Source organism: Anguilla anguilla, chromosome 1 (assembly GCF_013347855.1).
Source record: "Anguilla anguilla isolate fAngAng1 chromosome 1, fAngAng1.pri, whole genome shotgun sequence".
NCBI classification, from domain to species: Eukaryota; Metazoa; Chordata; class Actinopteri; order Anguilliformes; family Anguillidae; genus Anguilla; species Anguilla anguilla.
Window position 1 is genome coordinate 75,143,844 of NC_049201.1, and position 25,065 is coordinate 75,168,908.

Genomic DNA, 25,065 nt, shown 5'->3' on the forward strand with positions numbered 1-25,065 from the left:
TTTCAACCAGACAAGTCCAGATCAGAATAAAAATCCATCCGAGAATTTTCTCCCCAAATAAAAATATTCGTTTTCCCCTCACACGCACGCGATTGAGATTCTAGAGATAATGGTACTGTACGTAGCATACAATTACGTGGCATCAACAAGAACATTTTTTTGTTAACTATTACCAATAATTATGATCTGAAAAATCCTCGCCTCAAATTGGCTACCTGTGGTCTGGGATTCTCCAGAACCTGGACAAAAATGGTCATGTGGAATTTCTTTTTCATTCCAAGGCGCGTGCCAACGAGCTGACCACTTGTTAAGAAGGGTTGGTTGCTACATTAGTACATTTCCAATTGCATACAGTTATTAAGATATAGGCACTGTATGTCTGTTTCCATAAAAAACAGATAAACAAACAAATAAATAAATAATCGTATTAAAGAAAAGGGTGATACATGATAATACACACACACACATTGAGGCTACTCTACCCAATGACAAATGGAACATGCGCTGAATTCTAACGAACGTGAAAAGACCGTTGTTATAGCGCGTAGCGCCGAAAGGGGTTGACACGGGCGGGAGTAGCCTACGTGGGGTGATGAGAAAATTAAATTCAAAAGGGGAGGACACGTCACACCGCTAATGTCTGACAGATTCGCAATTACAGATCCGTCCTTAGCCAGTCTTCAAATAGAGTTCCGAACGCGCGGGACTCTGACAGCCGCTCCTGATCACGACGGCATCACACGAGCGTAGCCTATTATTGACAGAAATCACATTAAGTGCAACTGTCATTGACCGTTTTAGATTTTAAATTCGGGAACAATATGGCAAAAGGGGAGGGAGCCGAACAGTATTCCGCTACAAGTTTACTACAAAATAAACCAAGCAGTCAAGCTGAGACGAAATCATCTGAAAAGGTAAGAATGAATTGCACATCTTGTGTTTGTGGGAAACGTATAATTCACTCCTTGGGTGAAAAGTGTGCTAACAATGTCTAGCTATCAATCGGATAATTGCCTTTCTTGTTCTTGTTAACCATGTGCGTGTTAACCACTAAAATAGCGACTGCCGGTGTGTAGCCTAGGCTTTCATGGACAATTAGCAAGCCAACTATAGCAACAAGGCGACTGTTAGCAAAATCCTTATCGTAAGACATTGCTTCTTTTTAAACGTGTTGCAGTGTTCAGTGAATATGACTAGATCCGGTTTCATCAATGTGTCTCCTAAATGAGTTGAGTTTATGCTATTTAAAACCAGACCCTTAGCCAATTGAGACAGCTGCTAGTTGGATCCACGTCATTTGGCGATTTGCCGTATTGATTGTATTTGTATGTTTGCTGGATTTCGCAGCGTTAATTACATTTCTTAAGAATTTTACTAATAATAATATTTTTTCCATGAGAGAAATGGGAGACAGGCTCTTACTGAATAGCCCACCCCGGCTTTGTTCCGTAAAAGTGCGTGCGGGAGATGTAAGCGTCCAAATTAATTCCGTGAATTGGACATTATAACGCTACGTGTCGTTTGCACACTACCATCCGCTGTTCATGGCTGTCTGAAGTTCCTATTGGATTTGCCTTTAGAAACGCTTTATTTTCAAGCGTAGGCGAAACTGCGCACGTGTTGGGTCAGGTCAGAACAGGATGCTGAAGCGTGACTATCATACAGACGTGACAGTCTCTTAAATGCTGCGCTATACTTAACCGATCTTTAGTGATTCTATTTATTATATTACCAAATGTACATTTTGCGGTACTTAAATTGACCACACTTATTATAAAACTTAAGTTTTTAAAAATTAGCGCATTTGCCTTGCCTAATGTATCTTAGTTAACCGCCCTTTCCCCAACCTCCCATCTGTTAAAATAAAGGAACTAAATCTAGTGGTTATTGAATGAATTAGTCATCAGATATCACATTATTTAAGGCTGTATAAAATCCTCTGTTGGCTGCACGTTGTCGGGACAACGCTTGGCATCGTCAGCGGAGGTAGCCTGTCTACGGCGTTTAAAACCTTTCCAGCCGTGCGTACAGTGGCAGGTTTTTGAGGCGGTAAGAGCGGTGCTCCCGCGTCACTGTTCCGTGAAGCGGTTGCTGGTGGTGCGGACAGACTCCTGGGCTTTCTGCTTGCTTCACACGGTGTGAATCAGTCACATGACCTGGCTCGCGCAGGATTTCTGGCATTGTAGCCGATGCTCTTATCCAGTGTGACTTACTAGACATTCTGCATTTTTACGCAGTATGTCTTTATAGAGTTGAGCTTATACTGAGGAAACCTGGGATAAGTACCTTGCTCAAGGGCTCAGCAGCAGTGACCTGGACATCAAAACTGCAACCTTTAGGTTACAACCCAGCCCCCTACCCACTACACTGAACTACTGCCCACCGTCTCGTGCTGATTGTGCTTGTGTTGCCTTTGTTGTAAACTTGCTGTGTTTAGCCCTAAGATAAGGTTAAACACAGCATGTTTTTAACCTTATCTTAGGTTAAAAACAGACCTTAGGTAAAGGTCTAAGATAAGAAATGTGTTCTTGAATGAATTAATGAATGAATAGAATATTCGTAAGTTAACCAAACATTCCAATGCGTGATTGTATCAATCGCCTCTGGTGATTGAAAGCAGTGGAGTTCTAGAACAATGACTTGGAATTTTTAACCTACTCTTCGAAGAGTTGAGGGTAGTCGTGGTTAGCCGGTGTGTGCCCTGTGCCCTGATCTGTGCATGCTGGAGTAGGTGCATGGACAGGACGGCCCCTTCACTGTGCCGCCTGTTCTGTGCGTTTGCTCGATGGGATTTCCCTGACTGTTGCACCTCGGCCTGCTGCTTTGGGTACGCTTCACCGACGGATGTAGGGCATGCAAAGCCGCAAAGGTGCGATGCAGGTGGGCCTGGAGACTTAAACTGAACCTTGGCTCACCTAGTACTGAACACTCCATGTAGGTTTATTAGCCCTAAACATGCTTGATCTAAGACCATACCCCCCCCTAAGCAGTTTGCTTTCAAAAATTGTACATTCTCCCCCTTATTCCCTCTTGTCAGCTATTATGGCGTCCAGCTTTATGTTCGTCTTCATCACAGGGGACCGCAGTGTCTGCAGGTTTTGAGGTTTCCTTTCCATTAGCTGCTAGTTCAGGCCTTGAGAACAAGCTGTGCAGATTCTTTGGCCAATCAGTGTCTTGAATGAACCACTGGTGCTGAGAACACCCCGAAAACCGGCAGACTCTGTAGTCCTCCAGGACTGGAGTTAAACCAGCAGACACTGCTGCCCTCCAGGACTGGAGTTAAACCAGCAGACACTGCGGCCCTCCAGGACTGGAGTTAAACCAGCAGACACTGCGGCCCTCCAGGACTGGAGTTAAACCAGCAGACACTGCGGCCCTCCAGGACTGGAGTTAAACCCGCAGACTCTGCGGCCCTCCAGGACTGGAGTTAAACCCGCAGACGCTGCGGCCTTCCAGGACTGGAGTTAAACCAGCAGACACTGCGGCCCTCCAGGACTGGAGTTAAACCCGCAGACCCTGCGGCCCTCCAGGACTGGAGTTAAACCTGCAGACCCTGCGGCCCTCCAGGACTGGAGTTAAACCTGCAGACCCTGCGGCCCTCCAGGACTGGAGTTAAACCAGCAGACCCTGCGGCCCTCCAGGACTGGAGTTAAACCAGCAGACCCTGTGGCCCTCCAGGACTGGAGTTAAACCTGCAGACACTGCGGCCTTTCAGGACTGGAGTTTGACACCTGTGCCCTAGGTAACATAAGGCTGACTCTGAGGCCTATTTTCGGGAAGAGCCTTGAGCTCCTGTATGTATAACCAAAACAGACTGGTCTGGGGGGGGGGGGGGGTGGGTCTTGACGAAATTCAGCACACTGGCCCCTCCAGGTTCCTGGGGGCTGGGCGTGGCGCTAACAACGTAAAAAAACCATTCTGCCACGGAAACTGCATCTAACTTTCCTGTAAGATTGCGTATCGACTGCTTCTATTGGCTATGGCCCTGAGAGACAGCATGAGAGCTCTGTTGCCTAAACCTGCGAGTTTCCAACTTGAGTTTGTCGCTGTGAATGAGGGGGTCTGCTAAAAGCGAGCTGTTAAACGAAAGTTAATTTAAGACAGGCCGGCTAAATGCACCTGCTGCTGACTGAACACACAACAGGCCACTTCCGCATATCAGGGCCTGCAAATGAGGCTCTTGGGCCGCGTGCGGTTTAATTTCAGAAGATTTCACAGTTGTATATATAGATCTCTTACACCACGCCACTGGGGGTCGGGAGGGGTGGGGGGATGGGGGTAGGTCTGCAGGCCTGGCCTGGTAGCCTCCTTGTTATCACAGACAGAGAGACCTCTAAGGACGGTCATCGCCCTTGGATTTGGGTGGAGTGTTTTCAGCAGGTGACAGCGCCCCCCCCCCCCCCCCCCCCCTTTCGAAGCAGAGTCGGCAAAGGTGTGCTCGCAACCATCGCCCCCCCCCAAACACGTCTGGACTGTTATAAATTCAAAGCTCAGGAATGAAAATTCAGCAGCGTTGCTCCAAGGCAGATGGGAACAGGGCGTGGCACCCAAAGGAGAGAAAAAAAAAAAAAAAAAAAGCCAAGACAAAAAAGAAACGTGTGTGTCAGTGTGACTCCTGGCCCTATGGCCATTTAAGATGCTCTCTCCAGAGTTTGGGTGAGGGGGTTCGGGCGGGGGGAGGGGGAGGGGAGGGGAGGTCTGGTGCTGGGGACGAACAGAATGTGAATCTCGCAGAGTGAGAAGCAGTCAGAGTGGCTCATATTTTTCCAAAAGCGCGGTCGTGCAGTGCTGGAAAGCTGCTTGCTACAACGACTTCCTCCAGTATTGGAAGGGGGAGGGGGACACGTGTGCCATTCAGAGCACACCCCCATCATATGCCTGTGCTCAAATAACCGGTCTGTTGGTCCTGGGAGCCAACATTTGGGCAGCGGCTGTTGTCTGGTTCCTTGGCGGGACGTTTGGCGTGCATATCGAATCGATAGTGCCCAGCTTGAGCAGTGAACTCTCTCTCTCTCCCTCTCTCCCTCTCGCTCTCGCTCTCCCTCTCTCTGAAAGACTGAGGGTTGGGGGGGTCCCCACAGTTTAATATGCATGTTGAGACACATTCAACATGCCAGGGCTACTGCGTACATTGATTTAAAGTGCTGTATTACGTGACTATACTATGAAACAGACACAGTCAGGAGCAGGGATAGCTCCAGCCTTTCTGCTGACCTTTCTGTCGAGATGGCGAACGTGGATGGGGATGGGGATGGGGGGGGGGGGTATTGGTAGGTAGGGATTGTGAAATCAGCGGTGGTGTGGCGGGGGGGGTTCCTTGAATAATGGATGATGCCCCACCACAGATGGATGGCACAGTTAGCCACAGCATATGTCACCCACGGCTAGAGAATATGGGTCTGTGGTGTGAGAGGGTAAAATTTAAATGTGTCCAGTCTCTTTGGAGACCCAAGTGTGCGTGTTTCTCGATTCTCTGAACCCAGGACTGTAGGCGTTTAATTCGGAATGAAACACGAGGAAGGACGTTATTCGGTTCAGGCGAGTTTGGGCAGCATTAAATGCTTTACATTACATTACATTACAGGCATTTAGCAGATGCTCTTATCCAGAGCGACGTACAGCAAGTGCATTAGTTAAAGGTGCAGAGGTGCAAAAGAAACACACTGGAGTGAAGTAGAGATCGTAGTGCCAGAAGTGACCACATAGATCAGGACTCCAACCCTGTAGGGTAACCTGTTCAGCAAACAAACAAACAATCCTGCCAAGTACAATCTAGCACTGAAATCACATTTGCCTAATCAGAATCTGACAAAAACAATCCTGCCAAATACAAAACTAACGAGATCGCATTAGCCTAACTAGGTAGATTGAGCTAAACTATAGGCTAGGGAGGGGTGGGGAGAGGTGCAGCCTGAAGAGATGAGTCTTTAGTCTGCGCTTGAAGGTAGTCAGATTCTCTGCTGTTCTGACCGCTTTAAGTGCGGTGATGTTGGTCACAGGCGTTTCACCTGTCCACATAAACAGCGGGCACAGGTGCACCCCCCCGTCCCCTCCACTGACCCTGGTGAGGGGACGAGCGTGCAGGGGGAACAGGGGAAGTACAGGTTTCCTATGCTATTAACGTAACATAACATAACGTAAGACGAGAACAGGCCATTCAGCCCAACACTGCTCGTCTATTCCTACCACTAAACTGTACTTAATGCTTAGTTACCTAAAAGCTAGATAGTATCTAACACTGTATCAAGCTGTGTTTCTGCCTCCACTACATGTCCAGGCAAGCTATTCCACACATTGACCACTCTCTGTGTGAAAAAATATTTCCTGATGTCTGTGTGAAATTTACCCTTTACCAGTTTCCATTTATGCCCTTTCGTTTTGCTAACCGAACTCAACTGGAATAATTTCCTGTAGTTCACTTTGTTAATCACTTTAATAAATTTAAAAGCCTTGATCAAATGTCCCCTAAGTCTTCTTTTACTAAGCTTGAAAAGTCCAAGCATCTCAAGCCTTTCCTCATAGCACTTTTATACCCGGAATCAATCTGGTTGCCCGTCTTTGGACCTTTTCCAGTGCCTCTATATCTTTCTTGTAGTACGGTCCCCAGAACTGCACACAATCCTCTAAGTGTGGTCTGACAAGGGTATTGTATAGGGTGAGTATGATCTCCTTAGATTTATACTCAATACTCCTGGCTATGTATCCCAGCATCCTGTTGGCTTTTTTTTTTTTTACTGCTACAGCACATTGACCAGACCCTGATAGGCTTTGATCAACTATTATTCCCAAGTCTTTTTCTACATGTGCACAATCTAATTTTTGTACAACCCATCTAGTAATCCTGCCCTATGTTTTTATTCCCCACATGTAGAACTTTACATTTAGTTCTCTCTCACTCTCACTCTCACAGACACAGTGGGTCACATGGGAGCTGTTGTGGCACATTAGCTGGTACCGCCGGGCCCCAAGCCCCCCCCCCCCCCCCCGCCTCCTCTCAGAATCGAGAGGGGACAGATTTGAGATCTGGCTCATTAGGGGGCTGTGAGGAAATGGCCGTTACTTAACAGCAAATGGAGAAAAAACAAAAGTTGTACATTTCTGCATTCCACTCTTTGTAAATCTGTAGCTAAGAAAAGCCGGAGTTATTATTCCGAACTTGGGTTAACCCTTGGAGGGCCTGGCCAAGCAGGTGCCTGTCAGCAATTCTGCATCCAATTGGATAAGGGTGGGGTGGGCGTGGTCACTGCTGACTTTGATGACCGCCCACCGAGATCTCAGGCTAGCTCTGGAATGTTAAACTGCCCCAACATCCCATTGCCAGAGCCAATCGTGGCCTTTGAGGTGGGTGGAGCATTGTTGTTAACAGGGGAAAAAAATAAATAAATCTTAAAACAATAACATCTTTGATTTTCCACTAGCAGTCTTGAACAGCTCCAAGGTTTTAAGAGAGCAAGCCGGATTAACAACATATCAGACAGGGGCATTTGTATGCCAATTGTCTTAATTGCAACAAGTTTCTCAAAGCAACTCTCTGACCTGGATACGGCTGAGGCCAAACTTGACTCTGCCTCCCACCTTGACACCCCCCCCAATCTTATCAGTCTTAAGTGTTTTTGCTGTATATTCATTTCGACTTCTTGGAAAAGACATTCCTGTAGTGTGCAGTGTGGCTGTATGGTCTCGGTCTAATATGGATCCTCTCTCACTCTCTGTCTGTCTGTCTGTCTGTCTGTCAGCGGCGGGACCGGAGGAAGCATCTCTCCGTGTGCAATAAGCTGTGCTACGCTATCGGCGGCGCTCCCTACCAGATCACTGGCAGCGCGCTGGGCTTCTTCCTCCAGATCTACCTGCTGGACGTGGCTCAGGTGAGTGTGCGCGCATCACCTGCTTTAGGTGAGGGAGGGGAGGGGAGGGGAGGGGAGGGGCTGGACGAGGGGGGTCGACAGGGAATGTGCTTAGCATGTTCCAAACAGAATTCAGGCTCTGGGGCTCCTTCACACCATCTCCATTCATTAAGGTACCCCCCCGGCCCCCCCTTGACATTCTTTTGGCACCAGGCCAATCTACATGCTTCATTAATAACGAAATCGCTGTGGGGGTAAAAAGAAATCGCTGTGGGGCGGCAGTGCTTTGGTGTACCCGCTGACCCTGTCGGCGTGACGTTTTTGGGGCGGTGGGGGGGGGTGGTCGTCATATTTGAGATGGCCGAGGTGGGAGCAGTTTCATGGACATTAGCGTGTTTCCAGTTGGTCTGCTGTGAGCCACAGCCACAGACCCACAATCCTCTCTGTTACTGCCGTCAGACCCACAGTCCTCTCTGTTACTGCCGTCAGACCCACAATCCTCTCTGTTACTGCCGTCAGACCCACAATCCTCTCTGTTACTGCCGTCAGACCCACAGTCCTCTCTGTTACTGCCGTCAGACCCACAATCCTCTCTGTTACTGCCATCAGACCCACACCCTTACAGTGAAGGTTCTGAGTGTGGAAAAAAGCTAAGCAGCTACACGGTGGAAAAAAAAGGGTGTTCACATGTCTAAAAACAACAAGGTAAGGGGAGGAGGGTTCTAAATTTGCTGCATTTCAAGATGCCAAGATGTGCTTTTACAAAGTTGCAAAAGCAGACACTGAGCAGCTTCAAAAGCATATACTGTGGCCTGTTTAAGAGTGCAAATAACTGAAAAGCACCTTATGATGGATAGTACAGAGCAGACTTCAAATGAGTCAGGATACAATACTAATAAGGTATTGGTTTACTGAATCTTTAAAAGAAAAAATGTACTTTTTTTTGGGAAGGTTATTTTTGGAAATGAATGGCGCACCTTTTCTCTTCAGTTCTTTGCAAAGCGTTTCGAGGAACGTCAGTGTGGTTTTCGCAGTGCATGCAAACGGATGTGTGCGTTATCCCTTGAGAGTTGATCGAGGAACCGCCTTACTGAACTGCCAAAACCGGTTCTAGATGAGGTTTGAGTTCCGGCTGGACTCTGCGGTTGGTGAGCTGTGACTGACATGCTTTTCCTCTCTTCTTCCTTCTTCATCTTTCTCCTCCTCCAGTTGGACCCATTCTACGCCTCCATCATCCTGTTTGTAGGACGGGCGTGGGATGCTGTGACCGACCCAACTGTGGGGTTCCTCGTCAGCCGTACCCCCTGGACACGATGGGGGAGGATGATGCCTTGGTAGGCCCCCTGATTTTTTTTGGAGGAGGAGATCTTTCTAGAGCTTTCTGAGCCAAGTGTGGGCCAATGAGAAAGATGTATGAAGTTAGTGAACCAAGTGTGGGCCAATCAGAAAGATCCATAAAGTCAGCCTGGACACACTCATACTCTATCTCACACACAAACACACACACAGTGTAACATAATGGTAGGCAGTGTTGGGTAAAAGGATAGGGAACTGGTCTTGTAACCCAAAGGTTGCAGGTTCGATTTCGAGTTAGGACTTCTGTTGTACCTGAAAAAAATCCCTTCAGTAGAGGAACAGAAACAGCTCTGATACAGCAGGTCCTGCTTATAGCCTGCCTTCTGAATGGCCACTGGACATTAGAGTGGAGTCCGCTTTGCCACCCTCCTATAAGGGTTTCCAGTTCACCGTGTCTTTATTGGTTCACAATTCCCATTACAACTAAAACACATTCCTGAAGTTAAAAGTCAAAGACTGGACAAAATTGTATGCAAAATTTCAACATCAAGACATACAAGGAAAACCCATGCTTTAAATCAATAAATATCAATACATATACCTAAAACACAAAATCACAATAACAGTAATATATGTATTATATATTATGTGTGTGTACACACACACATATATATATATATATATATATATATATATATATATATATATATATATATATATAAACGCAGGCATTCTGTTTCAAAAACAGTACATGTGCCAGGTATTTTTTACTCATAAAGCGGGCGTCCTTTTCGGGGGGGGGGGGGGGGTGGACTAAAGGATCACTTCTTTCCAATTGTCCACCCCCCATTTCTCTCTTTCCAGGGATTAGTTTGTTGCATTTACATTTTTCCAGTTAATGGCTTGAGACACCCCCGTGAATCCCCTTTCAGTTTGACTGCCGGTCCGCTGCTTATTGGGGGCGTGCCCCTTAGCCTTCAGGCTGTCAGTCATGGGGGCGTGGTGACCGTGACCACAGAGATGGGCGGCGGCCAGAAAACGGTGCTGGGCAGGAAGAAAGCGCTGACATCCCAGCGAGGATACGGACAAAGGGGTGCGCGTTATTCTGGGGTTATAAACTCGCTTAAGGGCACTGACCCTGAGTCTGTGCCCCCCTAATTAAAAACTGGGGGGGGGGGGGATGAGTATTATATAGGTCAGTTAACCCTCCCATGGCAAGAATGACCTAAATACAGAGATGGGGGTGAGAGAAACTGAGCCTTATGCTTAAATGTTTCACAGTGATTTTCATGCGATTACAGCAGAAAAAATTCAGATTGTCTTCTTTTTCAAGTCAGTTGGAAGATACCCTACATTTGGCAACAAATTGCGGATGGAAGATATGCTACATTTGGCAAATTGCAATTTTACAGTAATTTTTTTTTTTTTTTTTTTTAAAGTATGCACACTGTAATGTCTCGTTATCAAATGGCAATTTATAAAACATTTCATTTTTTATTACATTGAAGTCCTTAGCATGGCTTCTGAGGAGTTTTTTTTTCTCTTTGTATTTTAAGCATCATTTGGTTCTTTTATTCAAAAGAAAAAAAAACTGGTTGTTTATTTGTGGCCATTTTAAAACATGATTAGATGTGCACTGTCGCGTCTGTTGAGATCCTCAGCGGACAGATTGGAATAGAATGGTGGGAAGATGAAGGCCTTATCAGGGGAAAGCCCCAGCTGTGGTGGATCGGAATAACAAGGCAAAAACAAAAAGTTTGTGAGTGTAAAAAAATAAATAAATAAATAACAGCCTCGGTTTGAGTCTCATGGTGAAAAGAGTCCCCAGAGTAAGAAAGAACCAGTGTGCGACCCACTACAGCCCACCAGGGACAAAAATGTGAAAACGAAACTGTTCCGTGTGAGATGTTGCATTTGAATGTGCAAAAATAAAAACCCTGCTCGGCCCGATGAAGTCTGTGGCCGAAGCATGTCGCCGACAGCCGTTTTCTCTGGCTGGTAGTCCGTACCCCAGCACCTTATGATGTTTCTGATTACGCAAGGTTTGCTCTCGTTTTCTTTCATGAGATTCACTTACTGTTTGAGCAACCTTTTTTTTTTTTTTTAACCACTTCCCGTGATTTGGTTTACATTTGAATGTGCTAATGTGCGCACCAAGAAATGACAAGTAATACGACTAGTATGTTTTTCAGGACGTGCGAAGTAGGAGAAATAATTTAGAATGTTTAAGCAAATGAAAGTAGTAAAATGTTAGGTAATTTAGTGAATATTTAAAGTAAAAGCCAAGGAAGACCGAAGTCATATCAGTGTCAAAATATATCATGTATTGAAAATATATACAGCGTATAAATATTCATAATATGATCAATCACCCTGGATTAAACATATTGTTTAAAGGGCTGAGTTCATGTTTTGAAATAGAATGATTATTCAGTGAGGGGAGGGGACGGATATAGGAAAAGGATGTGGATCAGGTGAGGACTGGTACAAAGCCCGAAAAGAGGTAGGGAGGAAGTGCTCTCAGGAAGAAGGGGGGGAGGGAGGGGCCCATATGTGTGTTGGCGGCATGAGAGTCGGCTCGAATTTCCATTGGTCCAGCCCACAACACACCACCTGTGGGGTCCAATCAGAGCCCAGAGGAGCGCAGCTGTGGTGCCGCATGCTGTAGAGCGCGCGGAGCTTCCGTCTGGGGTTACTGCCGGTCATGTGAAGGACGAGCCTCAGGCCTGATATCAGAGAGGTCAGCGATGTGCCCCCCCCCCCCCCCCCCCCCCAAAGCGTGCGTCAGGGTCTAACAACTCCTGCCCTGGGGACTGATGCTAACATTGCTGTCTAATCTTTGAAGGCTGTTTCCTTCACTTCTGAACCCCAAAAACCTGTAAAGTGTTAAACCTTACTAAGTTACACGGCCACACTTTCCCACACTGGTATCGTTTATTTATTACAATGTAAAAAAATAAAAATAAAATATGAACATAGTTTTAACTTCTTTTCAATTAAAGATTTTTAGCTTCTCATGTTCCGGTGTAGAAACAGTCGACATGATCATGTTACATGGCCATGTCGATGTGATTAACGGAGCGTTTTAACCTGGGTTGTGTTGAGTGGATGCAAGCCTTTCTCTGCACTTGCATCACTCACACACACACGTGCACACACACACTCACACACACATTATGTTTATGTTTAAATGGTTTGTAACTGAATTGTAACTAGGTCAAACCAGTCAGATAAAATGTGCTTTCAGACAGCTGTCTTAACTGCCACATTTTGGCAAAGTTGGCTTATGGCAATGCAGTACTTCTGTTACATTGGAAATGCAGCTGATTTGAATTTATTTGAATTGATTTTACAAACCTGATGTGGGAGAGGGAGGGAGGGAGGGCGGGAGAGAGGGAGAGAGGGAGGGAGGGAGGGAGGGAGGGAGGTGGAGATACCAACGGACTCCTGGCTGTATCTGTGCTATAGTGTACACATGAAATTGTTCATGTCATACAGCACTTTTAATCAATAATGTATGAATAAAGTAGGCCTGACACATTGAGTGTGTGTTAACATGCATGTTAAATTATCGGAAACCCCCACCATCTAAAAAAAAAAAAAAAACACCCTCCCCCATGGTTTGCATAAATAACAACTGCAGTCCTTGGTCACTGTTCAGTGCTCAGAACACGGAGCACAGTATCAGTTGGAATCTAATATCTATGGTTTCCCTCCCCCAGTACGGTTGTGTTCAGCCTTTTATGACATCATCTGCCCCTCAAACAGAGACCTGTCACCATGGTTACATTTAACCATGCGGAGGACACTCAGATGCACCAGAGCAACTTACACTCTGCATATAATTTAGATTGCTGGCTGTTCACCGAAAAAATTTAGGTTAAGTACCTTGTTCAAGAGTATAATGGTTGTGTCCCACTTGGGAATCGAACCTGGCAGTGTTTATAGCCAATCCTTAATCATTTGTTTTTATAAATGAAATCTCCAGATGCTATAGTTATTTTTGGGGTTTCTGTGAGTACATTCACGAGCATACTTTTCAGGAAGTAAGCAAGCATTATGGTCCCATAATTATAACGCGTAGCTTTGCTTTAAAAATGAGTAGCAGCTTCACTGATGTTTTCCTTCGACAACGACATGTGAGCAAGAGCAGGACGTCTTGCCACAGTTCCACAGTATGTTAGAAAAGGGTTTTTTTCACATACTGCATGTCACATACTAAATAGTATGCAGTAAACAGTACACAGTATGCTAGTACACAGGACACAACGGTAGGCTCTTATTTGGACATGGCTCTTGACTCTTTGCTTATTGCTTCTGAGGGAAAAGCTGCTCAATTTTCATTGGTTGTCAGAGAGAAGTCGCTCTCTGCTAATTGGTTCTGGGGAAAACACTTCCCTTTGCATGTTGGTTCTGAGGACAACACTGCTGTCTCTCTCCATTGGTTGTGATGATGGGGGGGGGGGGGGGGGGGGGCTCTCTGCTGATTGGTTCTGTGGAAAGCGCTGCCGTTTGCTCATTGGTTGGTTGCTTTCTGGTCTGCCTTGCAGGATAGTTCTGTCCACCCCCCTGGCGGTGCTGTGTTACGTGCTGGTCTGGTACGTGCCCCCCTTCCAGCAGGGGAAGGCCGTCTGGTACCTCGTCTTCTGCTGCTTGTTCCAGTCCCTGCAGACGGTCAGTTTAACCAGAAAAAGCCGCCGTTACCGCCAACCTGAACACATTATAACGGGTTTGAATGTATTTAAATGAATCCCTTTGAATGCTATACTTGCATTTGTTTATATGTTTTATTTGAAGCAATAAGACACGCTAATTGAAGTTATTTTGAGGTCATGTAAGCCATCCCCACAGCAGTCTGTTCCTGTAGTTTAGTTTCTGTGGTGTTGATACTGTAGTGCAGATTCTGTGCTGGAGCATTGCTGTGTAGAGTACATTCTGTGCTGGGGCGTTGATTCTGTGTTGGTGTTTGTGTTCTGTAGTGTTGGTTCTGTTGGGGTGTTTGTGTGCTGTAGAGTTGATTTTGTGGGGGTGTTGTTGTGCTGTCGTGTTGATTCTGTGTTGGTGTTTGTGTGGAGGTGTTTGTGTACTGTAGAGTTGATTCTGTGTTGGTGTTTGTGTGGAGGCATTTGTGTACTGTCGTGTTGATGCTGTGTTGGTGTTTGTGTGGAGGCGTTTGTGTACTGTCGTGTTGATGCTGTGTTGGTGTTTGTGTGGAGGCGTTTGTGTGCCGTGGAGTTGATTCTGTGTTGGTGTTTGTGTGGACTCTGTGGAGGTGTAAGTGTGCTGTAGTGTTGGTTCTGTGAAGGTGTTTGTGTTGTGGAGCTGATCCTGTGGAGGTGGAGGTGTTGTAATATTGCTGTAAGTGTGGTCTCTGATGCTCACTGGTGAATCCTGTCCTCTGCTTGGCAGTGCTTCCACGTGCCCTACTCTGCCCTGACCATGTTCATCAGCTCTGAACAGAGAGAGCGAGATTCGGCCACAGCCTACCGTAAGCACCCCTAAAACCACTACTGTACACCCCACTACAGCCTACCATAAGCACCCCTAAAACCACTACTGTACACCCCACTACAGCCTACCATAAGCACCCCTAAAACAAGTACCCGACACTCTACAGCCTACCGTAAGTACCCCTAAAACCAGTACCCAACACTCCACTACAGCCTACTGTAAGCACCCCTAAAACCAGTACCCAACACTCCACTACAGCCTACTGTAAGCACCCCTAATTCCAGTACCCTACACCTCACTCTTACAGTACAGAACTCGTACAGTAACGCTGCCTATCGTAAGTACCCCTCATTAGACACAAAGGAGTAACCTTACTTCTGTCTGACTGGGCGTTTACTGTCATTCTCCACAGTATTAGTACCATTAATTAATTTCTCCCTCTCTCCCTCTCCCTGTCTCCCCACCTCTCTCTCCCCACCTCTTTTTCTCAGGTATGACAGTCGAGGTTTTGGGCACAGTGCTTGGGACCGCGATTCAGGGACAGATTGTGGGCGGGGCTGGTTCCTCCTGTATCCCGGGAGATTTGCATGCAGTGGGCGGGGCCAATTCAACTCTGGCGCCGCTCGAACCCAAGGCCAACAACTCCCAGGTGTCTCTGCACGAAACGGTACGGGAAACGCCCGGCGCAGCTCATGGTGCGCTAGTTATGTGCCCCGAGGCGACTTGCCCATGCTAATGCTAAGTCTGTTCTGTCTCTGATGCACAGAAACAGGCCTATCTGATCGCGTCCGGGGTGATTTGCGCGGTCTACGTCCTGTGCGCCCTCATTTTGGTCCTGGGAGTCAAGGAGAGAAAAGGTGAGTGGTGGGACGTTGGGTTCCTGAAGTGAACCTTAACCTTAGGAGACATTCAATGTACAAGAAGGTCAGAGATGAAAAATGCTACCCCCTAGTGGTCATTTATGGATGTGCAGCACCAAATTACACTTTCAGTTACTTTTTTGTAAGTTTCTAACCCTCTCTCTCCGTTCCTCCCCTCCTCTCTCCCCCCCCCCCCCCCCCCCCCCCCCCCCCTTCCTCAGGTTCAGCGCCGCTGAAGGTGGGGCAGTCCATGTCGTTCTGCGAGGGCCTGCGGCTGGTGTTAGGCCACGCCCCCTATGCTCGGCTGGTCATGGGCTTCCTCTTCACTTCGCTGGCCTTCACCGTCAGTACCCCTCTCACCTGTCTACACCTCTGCACACCTGTCTCTATACCACACCCCTCTCACCTGTCTACACCTCTACTCTCCTGTCTCTATACCAAACCCTCTCGCCTGTCTACACCTCTACACACCTGTCTCTATACCACACCCTCTCACCTGTCTCTATACCACACCTCTTACACCTGTCTACACCTCTACTCTCCTGTCTCTATACCAAACCCTCTCGCCTGTCTACACCTCTACACACCTGTCTCTATACCACGCCCTCTACACACCTGTCTCTAGTTTGAGTGTGTGTGTCTGTGTGAGTGTGAGTATATGTCTGCGAGTGTGAGTGTGTTTACGTGTGTGCGTTATTAATACTGATGTGCTAGTGGTGCTGTCTCCTGTCAGATGTTGGAGGGGAACTTGGCCCTGTTCTGCACCTACACTCTGGGCTTGAGAAATGACTTCCAGAACATTCTACTGCTCATTATGGTAAGAACCCAGCACTCTACACCCCTAACCCAATGCTCAACACCCCAAACCAGCGCTCAACACTGGAAAGCCAGCGCTCAACACTGGCAACGCAGCACTCAACACCCGCAACCCAAGCACTCAACACCCCAAACTCAGCACTCAACACCTGCATCCCAAGCACTCAACACCCCAAACTCAGCACTCAACACCTGCGTCCCAAGCACTCAACACCCCAAACTCAGCACTCAACACCTGCATCCCAAGCACTCAACACCCCAAACTCAGCACTCAACACCTGCATCCCAAGTACTCAACACCCCAAACTCAGCACTCAACACCTGCATCCCAGAAGGGTGTTACTTGGCAGAACGAAACTTTCTTTGTTGTTGTGACAAGCTGCGGCTATGGAAACTGATTTTAGCCGACTTACTCTGTCTCTCTCTCTCTCTCTTTCTTTCTCTGCTCTCTCTCTGCTCTGCTCCACTGATTGAATTGATTAGCTTTTGGAGAATACGAATCTGGGACTCTCTCCCTCCCCTCCCTCCCCTCCCTTCTCTCTCTGTCTCCTCTCCGTCTCTCTAACTCCCTCCCCTCTCTCTGTCTCCCTCCCTTCTCCCTCTCTCTCTCCCTCCCTCCTCTCTCTCTTCTCTCTCTCTCTACCTTTCTCTCTCTCTCCCTCCCTCCCCTCTCTTTCTACCCTCTCTTGCTTTCTCTCTTGTGGGCTTCTACAAAGCGAATAACGTTTTTACTCAGGATGTTTTTTTAAATATCAGTGTGTCTCACGTGGTTACATTGTAGACCTGAGGGCAAAGGATAAATTTGTAGAGATGAGGCGGTCCGGGTTAATCCGGAGAGGAGTTTGTTGATGCGGGGGGCTTGAGTTGTGAATCTTGGATTTTCACGGATTTTCTCCAGCTGTTCACTGTCACAGACGTCACTCTATCGCAGGAGCATTAGAGCCTTTTTTTTTTATATTGACATCCAGAATGCAGAATAAACTGCTGAGTCAGGCGATATCGCCCGTGAGGGATGAGGTGGCCTGTGGGACTGTTTTGGTTGCCTAGCGTTTGTGCATCACAATAGGTTTAAAAACAATGCACACGCGCGCTTTCCTGGTGCACTTGCACAAGCCCGTCCGTGTGTGTGTGTGTGTGTGTGTGTGTGTGTATTTAATCTGATAAGTTTTATAAACATGGTTCTCGTGGAAAACCACATGCATGAGTACAAACACACACACACACACACACACACTCACGGACATACAAAAGGCTGCCTTATCGTGAAGTTCTCACCCTCCAGCAGACTTCTGAAAGAGTGTTTAAAATGTTGCAGACCTGCCCACACAACACAAGGGTACACTTTCAGGCAATAGATTTGATTTTGGTTGTCCGGGCAACCACGCAGTTCTACACTGGACCCTGGGAAATCAGGGTTCTTTCAAACATACCCCCCCCCCCCCCCACACACACACACACACACACACACACACAAACTGCTGTGTGAACTGCCCTCAGCAATGGTCAGTCTCAGTAGCTGACCACACCCACATGCAGGGTCATAGGTCGTTTAGGGACTGAAACCCCTTCCCTGGCGGGGACGGGTGCCCCAATAAGAATGTGGAATTGTCCAGTGCTGAGGCCTCTTGTTCCGTTCAGCGGGTGAGAGAGAGAGGTCACGCCCTTATCGCCAAACTCTCCTTTTGTCTTTGCCCTCTGGGTTTCACCCCTTCAGTCAGCTGGAATGGGGGAAATAAAAAGCCTCAAGTGTCCCCACACTACCCTCGGATCATAGTGCTGTTTAACAGTGAGGCTCGTAACTCAGACTTCACGAGTTCAAATCCCGACTGGGGCAAAGCAGTTGCGTGTATACGTGAACAAATCGCACTGCTTCTCTTTTTAAAAAAATGTTTAAATCATGGCCCCGTGAATGAATTGTGTGTAAAAATGTAAACTGTTAAATTCTCAGTGGCTTAGGGGGACTGCTTAGTGAATGTTTACATAAATGCAAAATCTCATGCAAAGTATGCTTCATTTGTGTGCCTGTGCTGACGTGGCAGTACGTTACATTACAGGCGTTTAGCAAATGTTACATATGCTATAGTGTTGCTGAGCGGAGAAAACTCTCACCTTGTAATAACCAGGCACGACAAGGTGTATCCATATGAGAGATGTGATTTATTTCTGCAGAAATAGTACAGCGCTCACACAGGTGAGGACAAGCCTGAACGAAAGAAAGCGGGGGGGCGGTCCCTACTTTTTATAGTCAAAAAGTGTTTTACTAACATACAGTATTCTATATCCGATTGGTACATGGGTAATACATAAGCATATAGTAAAATTTAGCAGAGGAAATGATTGGTTAAATCTAATCGTATATCATGAATACTGAATGAGCACACATGGACCGCTTAGCCTTCAACGTTACATAAATAAGCTCTGAATCCAACATAATAAATGAGTCTTTACCTGGTTGCTTTTAGAGTCGCAGGCAGCATGCCGTTAGAGTCGATTCCTCCCTGGTGTGGCAGGGGGGAGGATAAGGAGGAAGGCGAAGCTCGCACGCACACAGACACACACGCACTCTCTCACACGCAGGCACACGCTCACACACACACACACACACACGCGTACGCACTCTCTCACACACACATGCGCCCACTCTCTCTCTCTCTCTCACACACACACACACACGTGCACACACACACACACACACACACACATGCAATATTTCTAACTCCTTGGTGTCCTTGGGAGGTTTGGTGCCTGGAACGACAGTCCCTGCTTGGGGGCCTGCAACTTTAGTGCAGCGCATGCTTATGGTTAAAATCACGACCCTGACCCTGACCCTAACCTTACCCCCTCCCTTCAGTATCCATTCATTGCTGCTGGATGTATACTGAAGCGATGCACGCTATGCACGTTGTACCGTGCGGTGCGAGTACCTTGCCCAAGGCGCACAACAGCAGTGTCCTATCCGGGAGTCAAATCTGGTCACAAGGCCAGCTCCTCAACCAGGACACTGCGCTACCACCCTGTATCTCATAGGCGTTCATGGGCTGGGGACCAGGCATGGGGGCAAGACACTGAAACCCGCGAATGCTAAACGAGCCGTCTGTCTTTTTTTGTCTCCCTCAGCTGTCCGCGACCCTGACCATCCCCTTCTGGCAGTGGTTCCTGACCCGATTCGGCAAGAAGACCACCGTTTACGTCGGAATCTCGGTGAGCGTCGAAATCGCCGACCCGACCGCCAAAACCGGGGGGATGGCCGAATTCGGTGGATAAGCCGCGAGTTAGTGTTAATCTGCGGCCGCTGGGGCTCGGCCAAACGGTTTACAATCGGCTCAGGTTCCACAGCTTAGTCACATGACTGGCGTGCATGTGTGTATGTGCGCGCGTGTGTGTATTTGTGTGTTAGTTTGTGCGTATGCGTGTATGTGTGCGTGTGTGTGCGCGCGTGTGTGTATTTGTGTGTTTGTTTGTGCGTGTGCGTATGCGTGCGTGTGTGTGTGTTTTGACGGTACTCTGTGTTTGTATTGCAGTGGGCAGTCCCCTTCATGATCGTGCTGTTTTGTATGAATGGTAACCTGATAGTAGCCTATGTGGCAGCCATCGGTTCCGGTGCCAGTGTGGCAGCTGCTTTCTTCCTGCCCTGGTGAGTAACCCCGCCCCTAACCCCGCCCTCCCACTGTCAATCAAACATATATACTCTATAGCCCCACCCTCCCACTGTCAGTCACATATGCTGTATAGCCCCGCCTTCCTCTTGTCCGGGTGAGCAACCCCACCTCCATCCCCACTTTCCCACTGTCAGTCACACACACGTGCCACATATGCTCAATAACCCCGCTCTTCACATGTCATTCACCAGAAACCCACCTGAAAAAGCCATAGTAACTGAGTGTCCATTCTTTCTGTCTTGTTCGTGTCTCTGTGTCCGTCTGTCTGTCTGTCCCTCCTGGGGCAGGTCGATGCTCCCGGACGTTGTGGACGATTTTAAGCTGAAGAACCCTGACTCCAATGGCCATGAGGCCATCTTCTACTCCTTCTACGTCTTCTTCACCAAGTTCGCTTCCGGGGTGTCCTTGGGAATCTCCACCCTTAGCCTGGAGTAAGTATCTCTCTCAGAATTAACTGTGAATACAGATGATATCATGCACCAGTGTTCAGTCCACATCCTCTCTTAATTTAAGGCAGGCAGAGACATACTGAGCTGCCACCTCTATTGTGGTATCCCCTTTTACTAGAAAAATGTTTCATGTATTGGGTTCTGGTAAGTATTGGAATTGATTCATTTGGGCAGTGAATCTGGGAAAATACTGATTTCTGATTGAGAGGTACTTGGGGCAGGAAAGTGGGCCTCTGTCTCTCTCTCTCTCTCTCTTTCACTTCTTGCACATGCACAAACATGCTCTCCTGCAAAATCACTCATGCACATGCACTGTGCATGTGAAGTACTTTTACTCTTTCGAACGGGAAAAACTCCAAGAGAATTTTTTTTTTGTACAAATCCAAGACAATTTTCAATGATCGTGCCTCTAACTGAAATGTACGCTAATACAAATGCCATTTAATTTAAAGTCCATAATTCTGTTCAGATTATTTGTGATAGTAAATGTGTGTTTATTGTCAGTAATCTGCAGGAGTTGTATTTGACCAAGTCTGCTGATCAGCGGTGCAGAGTAATTCCATGCCTGACCCCCCTCCCCCCCGTCTCTCTCTGTCCCTCCACTCTCTCTGTGAACCCCCCACCTCCCCCCCTGCAGTTTTGCGGGGTATGTCACTCGCGGATGCTCGCAGCCTGAGGCGGTGGATTTAACCCTGCGGATGCTGGTTTCTCCCGTGCCCATCGCTCTGATCGTCATAGGGCTCCTCATATTCAGGACGTATCCCATCGACGAGGCGGCGCGTCAGGGCAACCGCAAACTGCTGCAGGAGCTGAGGTGAGGATCAAACCTGGCAACCCTGCTTGCTCACTCGCTCACTCCCCCACTCACTCACTCACTCACTCACTCCCCCACTCACTCACTCACTCACTAATGCAATCACCCACTCAGCTATTCACCCTCACTCATTCACTCAATCACTCCCCCACTCAGCTATTCACCCTCACTCAGTCACTTGCTCACTCCCCCACGTGCTCACTCACGCCCGCACTCAGTCACTCACTCAATCACTCACTTACCTATTCACACTCACTCATTTGTTCTCATTCATCCAAACATTATTCACTCACTCACCCACAAATTCACTCACTCACTCATTCACCCACCTATTAACTCACTCATTCACTCACTTACTCAACGGTTCACTCACTCACACGCCCGCTAATGCAACCACTTGCTCGCTCAGTCCCTTACTCATTGATTCATTTAGAAACCTCCACTCACATGTGCACACACTCAGACATTCATTCACTCATCCATTCACAGAGACTGTCTCCTGCAGTGTGTTTCCCTGTCAGTGTGAGTAACTCCGCCCTTTTCCTCTCACAGTCACAGAGAGGACATGGAGGCATCATCAGACTCCAGTTTGTGAGGAACCGGGAACACAACATGGAGGGGGGGAGGGAGTGTTTTTTTTTTTGGGGGGGGGGGGGGGGTCATGTTGCACTGAGTGTTAAAGGAGACCAAGCTGCTGAAGAGTCTGGACACTGAACCATTCTACACAGGGAACACGGTACTGCATCTACTACTGTACTAACATGCCCTTTCTCTGAGACTACATCCTTGGTGAGAATCCACAAACTCCACTCTACAGCACCCCCTGGCGGTGCACAGTGGACTTGCCCAAAAAGATACCTCTTTCAACATAAAACTGCTTGACCCTCAAAATGAGAAATGGCTAATAGTTTTTGGGGTTTTTTTCCCATTTAAGTTGCAGTTATTGGTGCCTGAACCCTCCCTCTGTCAATACTAATAACTGAGAAAACTCTGACTCTACCAGCATGAAGCCTGAAATTGCACTAATCACACTCCGTGCTGGGACAATCATAAGGGGGGAGTTTGGTACCAGCCCCTATTTACCGGGGTATTAATTACTTGATCTGACTTTAGCTGTACAGAGATTTAGGCATTTGGTGAAGCACTTCTCACTTTGTTTGAAGAGACTGTGTACAATCTGTGAGGTCACCTGTTTAGACCTCAGAGAAGTAACTACACTATTCCTACCTTCAGGTGGGCAGGTACGGACAACATCCACTCAGAGCAGATAAGTTCACCTGATTTTGACGGAAGGGAGTCCTGAAATGTTCACGTGATGAAGACAGAGAGAGTCCTCTTACCTACTGTGTCTTATGTCCTGTGAGGGTGTATCACCTTTTCCATGAATGGCTGAAAGACCAGACTGGTGTCCATCTACACAGGATATTGAAAGAAGCCTCTCTTTGTCGACCAAAGAGCGCCATTTTTTTTTTGTTCCAATTTTGTTTTGAGTTTACTTAGAAGATGAGAAGCACAAAGGTCAAGCTGGGGTTGGGGGGGGTTGGGGTTGGGGTGGGGGGGCACACAGTGTCGTCTACTTTTTTTTTTTCTTGAAACCTCGGACTTCCTGTTGCTTAGAGAGCTGGGTCAATTTAATTTTAACTTCAGTAAATTCAAAAAAAAAAATTATATAAATGCCTTTAATTGAATATCATAGAACATGGTTTGCTTTTTCATTCCGGAACGATATTTCAGTTCACCTTCCCGTGTTACTGGAATTTAAATGAAACCGACCCCAAACCTGCTGGCTTACTGCGGGAGGTCTGCTGAATGCCACCAGCAGTTCACCGAGAGGAGAGTTAAGCATGGCAAACTTAAGGCATAATGGCCTCATCCAGTGTATTTACAGATGTGTTCGTTAATGTGTACGGTAATGTATTTGGAAACATCAGTTTAAATAAAAGAGCTGGATGGTCGTTCTGAGGACTCCGGGGGCATGGGCTTCACCTCCCCACACTCAGACGTGTTAGTGCACGCCCAGGTTAAAGGTCAAATATGCATCTGAAATTATTTAACCTGATGTACAATCTAATTAAATTATTTAGCTGTGAATATTAGGTGAACGTTAAAAATGGATGGGTTTTTTTTTGTTGTTCTTTTTTTTTTATTTGTTACTTATGTTTAAGACTTAAAGTATTTCAAATTAAGTGTTTGACCAAGGACTGGCTTGGATGGAATAACCTGTGATTGCATCTAAAACACTTCCCTGGTGGTTTGCGTACACTTTGTTGCCATCCACAAGCAAATGCATGTTTTAAATAAAGTTTAGTTGTTTGAATACATCGTAACTGAAGACTGCCAGTGAGTTTTTAAGCTCAGGCACTGGAATTGGTGAACAAAAAAAATAACATCTGAAAAGGAGCGAAGGCTCAGGGCAACCCAAAATTTATAGGTGGCTGCCAATTCTGCCAAATTCCACAAAATGGAGGGCTGACCTGAGGCTGGAGGGTGTATGCCACACATCCCCTGCTGCCTGACTGCTTCCATCATGCAATGGGTTCCCCGCGTGGGAAATCAACTCCCTAAAAACTGTTCCCTGCGATAGATTGGCGGCCTGTCCAGGGCGTATTCCTGCCTCTTGCTCAAGTGCACGCTGGGATAGGCTCCACCCTACCCCCCCCCCCGCCCAGGATAACCAGGTATAAACAATGGATGGATGGAACTGTCAAAAACTACTGAAACTGTTCAGCAGGGGGCGCTCGGTCTCTGAGAACAGACCAGCAGCCATAGAGCTCCGTGGTGTTGATGTCTAGCCATATGTTTGTATTTATTGCTGTAAACTTGTAAATATGTTAAAGGTTAAAAAGTTGTGTGTACAAAATGATGGGTTGTCGCGATTAAAACTGGGAATTAAGGTTATCAAGTTGTACTTGAAATTAATCTGTGTGGTTCCTCATTGGATTCAGAAACCTGATGCTTTTTTTTTACCCTCCTGTTGTCCTCAGGGTCAAATCCTGAGTTTAACAGCAGTGAAAACTGCCAAAAGAGTCCCCACCATTAGAAAAAGTTCATTTCATTGCCCTTTTTATATTTTTATGAAAGCACCAGGATATACAGCACCAGGGTACTAATATTATCTTATGAGTCTTTTTGTAACCCTGCAATTATGAAACTGTGAAAATCATAATCAAATTTAGGTGCCACACGCCTATTATGGCAACAAAAAAAGATCTATTATGTGTGATTTTAAGTAAAATTAGTGGCGTAGACTGAAGAGTCTCTCTAGACTGTGGAGCAGCAACAGTTATTCACCAATTTATTGATGCGTGACAGGTTGTTTCTACATGAAAAAAAGTTGATTTAGCACTTAAAATTCAATGAAGAGGCTTTATCACAGGTACACTTTGGTGAGCGTGGGTTGTTTCTGCAGAAAGAGAACAATGGTGCTCAGTCAACCTACCCTGTATGAATATAAATAATAATATATAGACAACAGAGTTAAATGCCCTGATCCACTTCATTATGATGTGGGAAATAACTTGGATTCCATTTTAGGCATTAGCAGACCCTCTTATCCAGATTACATGCTTTACATGGAATCCATTTATACAGCTGCATATTTTTTGAAACCAATTCGGATTGAGAACCTTCGCTCAAGGGTGCAACCGCAGCACCCCAGCTGGTATTCAAACCTAAAAGTTCTGAGTTACAAGCCCAGTGCCCTAACCAATAGACCACACTGCCCCCCGTCAACACGATTTCAGACTAATTGAAAACTTGTCTGTGCGACCAAGTCGTTGATTGCGATTTTGGTGCCCTCGTGTGGCAACACAGCAGATGACTGGCACTATATCTAAAACCTTGCATCTTCAAAAAAAAAATTAAAAAATGGACCGG

The 25,065-nt window shown here is 46.8% G+C and overlaps 1 protein-coding gene across 1 annotated transcript; it reads left to right on the forward strand.

The window, feature by feature from the left end:
* The first annotated feature begins 541 nt into the window (after positions 1–541).
* Positions 542–21,840, forward strand: LOC118206954 (sodium-dependent lysophosphatidylcholine symporter 1-B-like). Its single transcript, XM_035380187.1, has 14 exons — positions 542–914; positions 7,737–7,865; positions 9,054–9,178; positions 13,691–13,814; positions 14,550–14,628; positions 15,083–15,258; positions 15,358–15,448; positions 15,673–15,794; positions 16,185–16,268; positions 19,385–19,468; positions 19,789–19,901; positions 20,214–20,357; positions 21,013–21,189; positions 21,742–21,840. The coding sequence occupies exons 1-14, from the start codon at positions 822–824 to the stop codon at positions 21,782–21,784; spliced, it is 1,584 nt and encodes a 527-aa protein (XP_035236078.1). The 5' UTR covers positions 542–821; the 3' UTR covers positions 21,785–21,840.
* Positions 21,841–25,065: the final 3,225 nt, after the last annotated feature.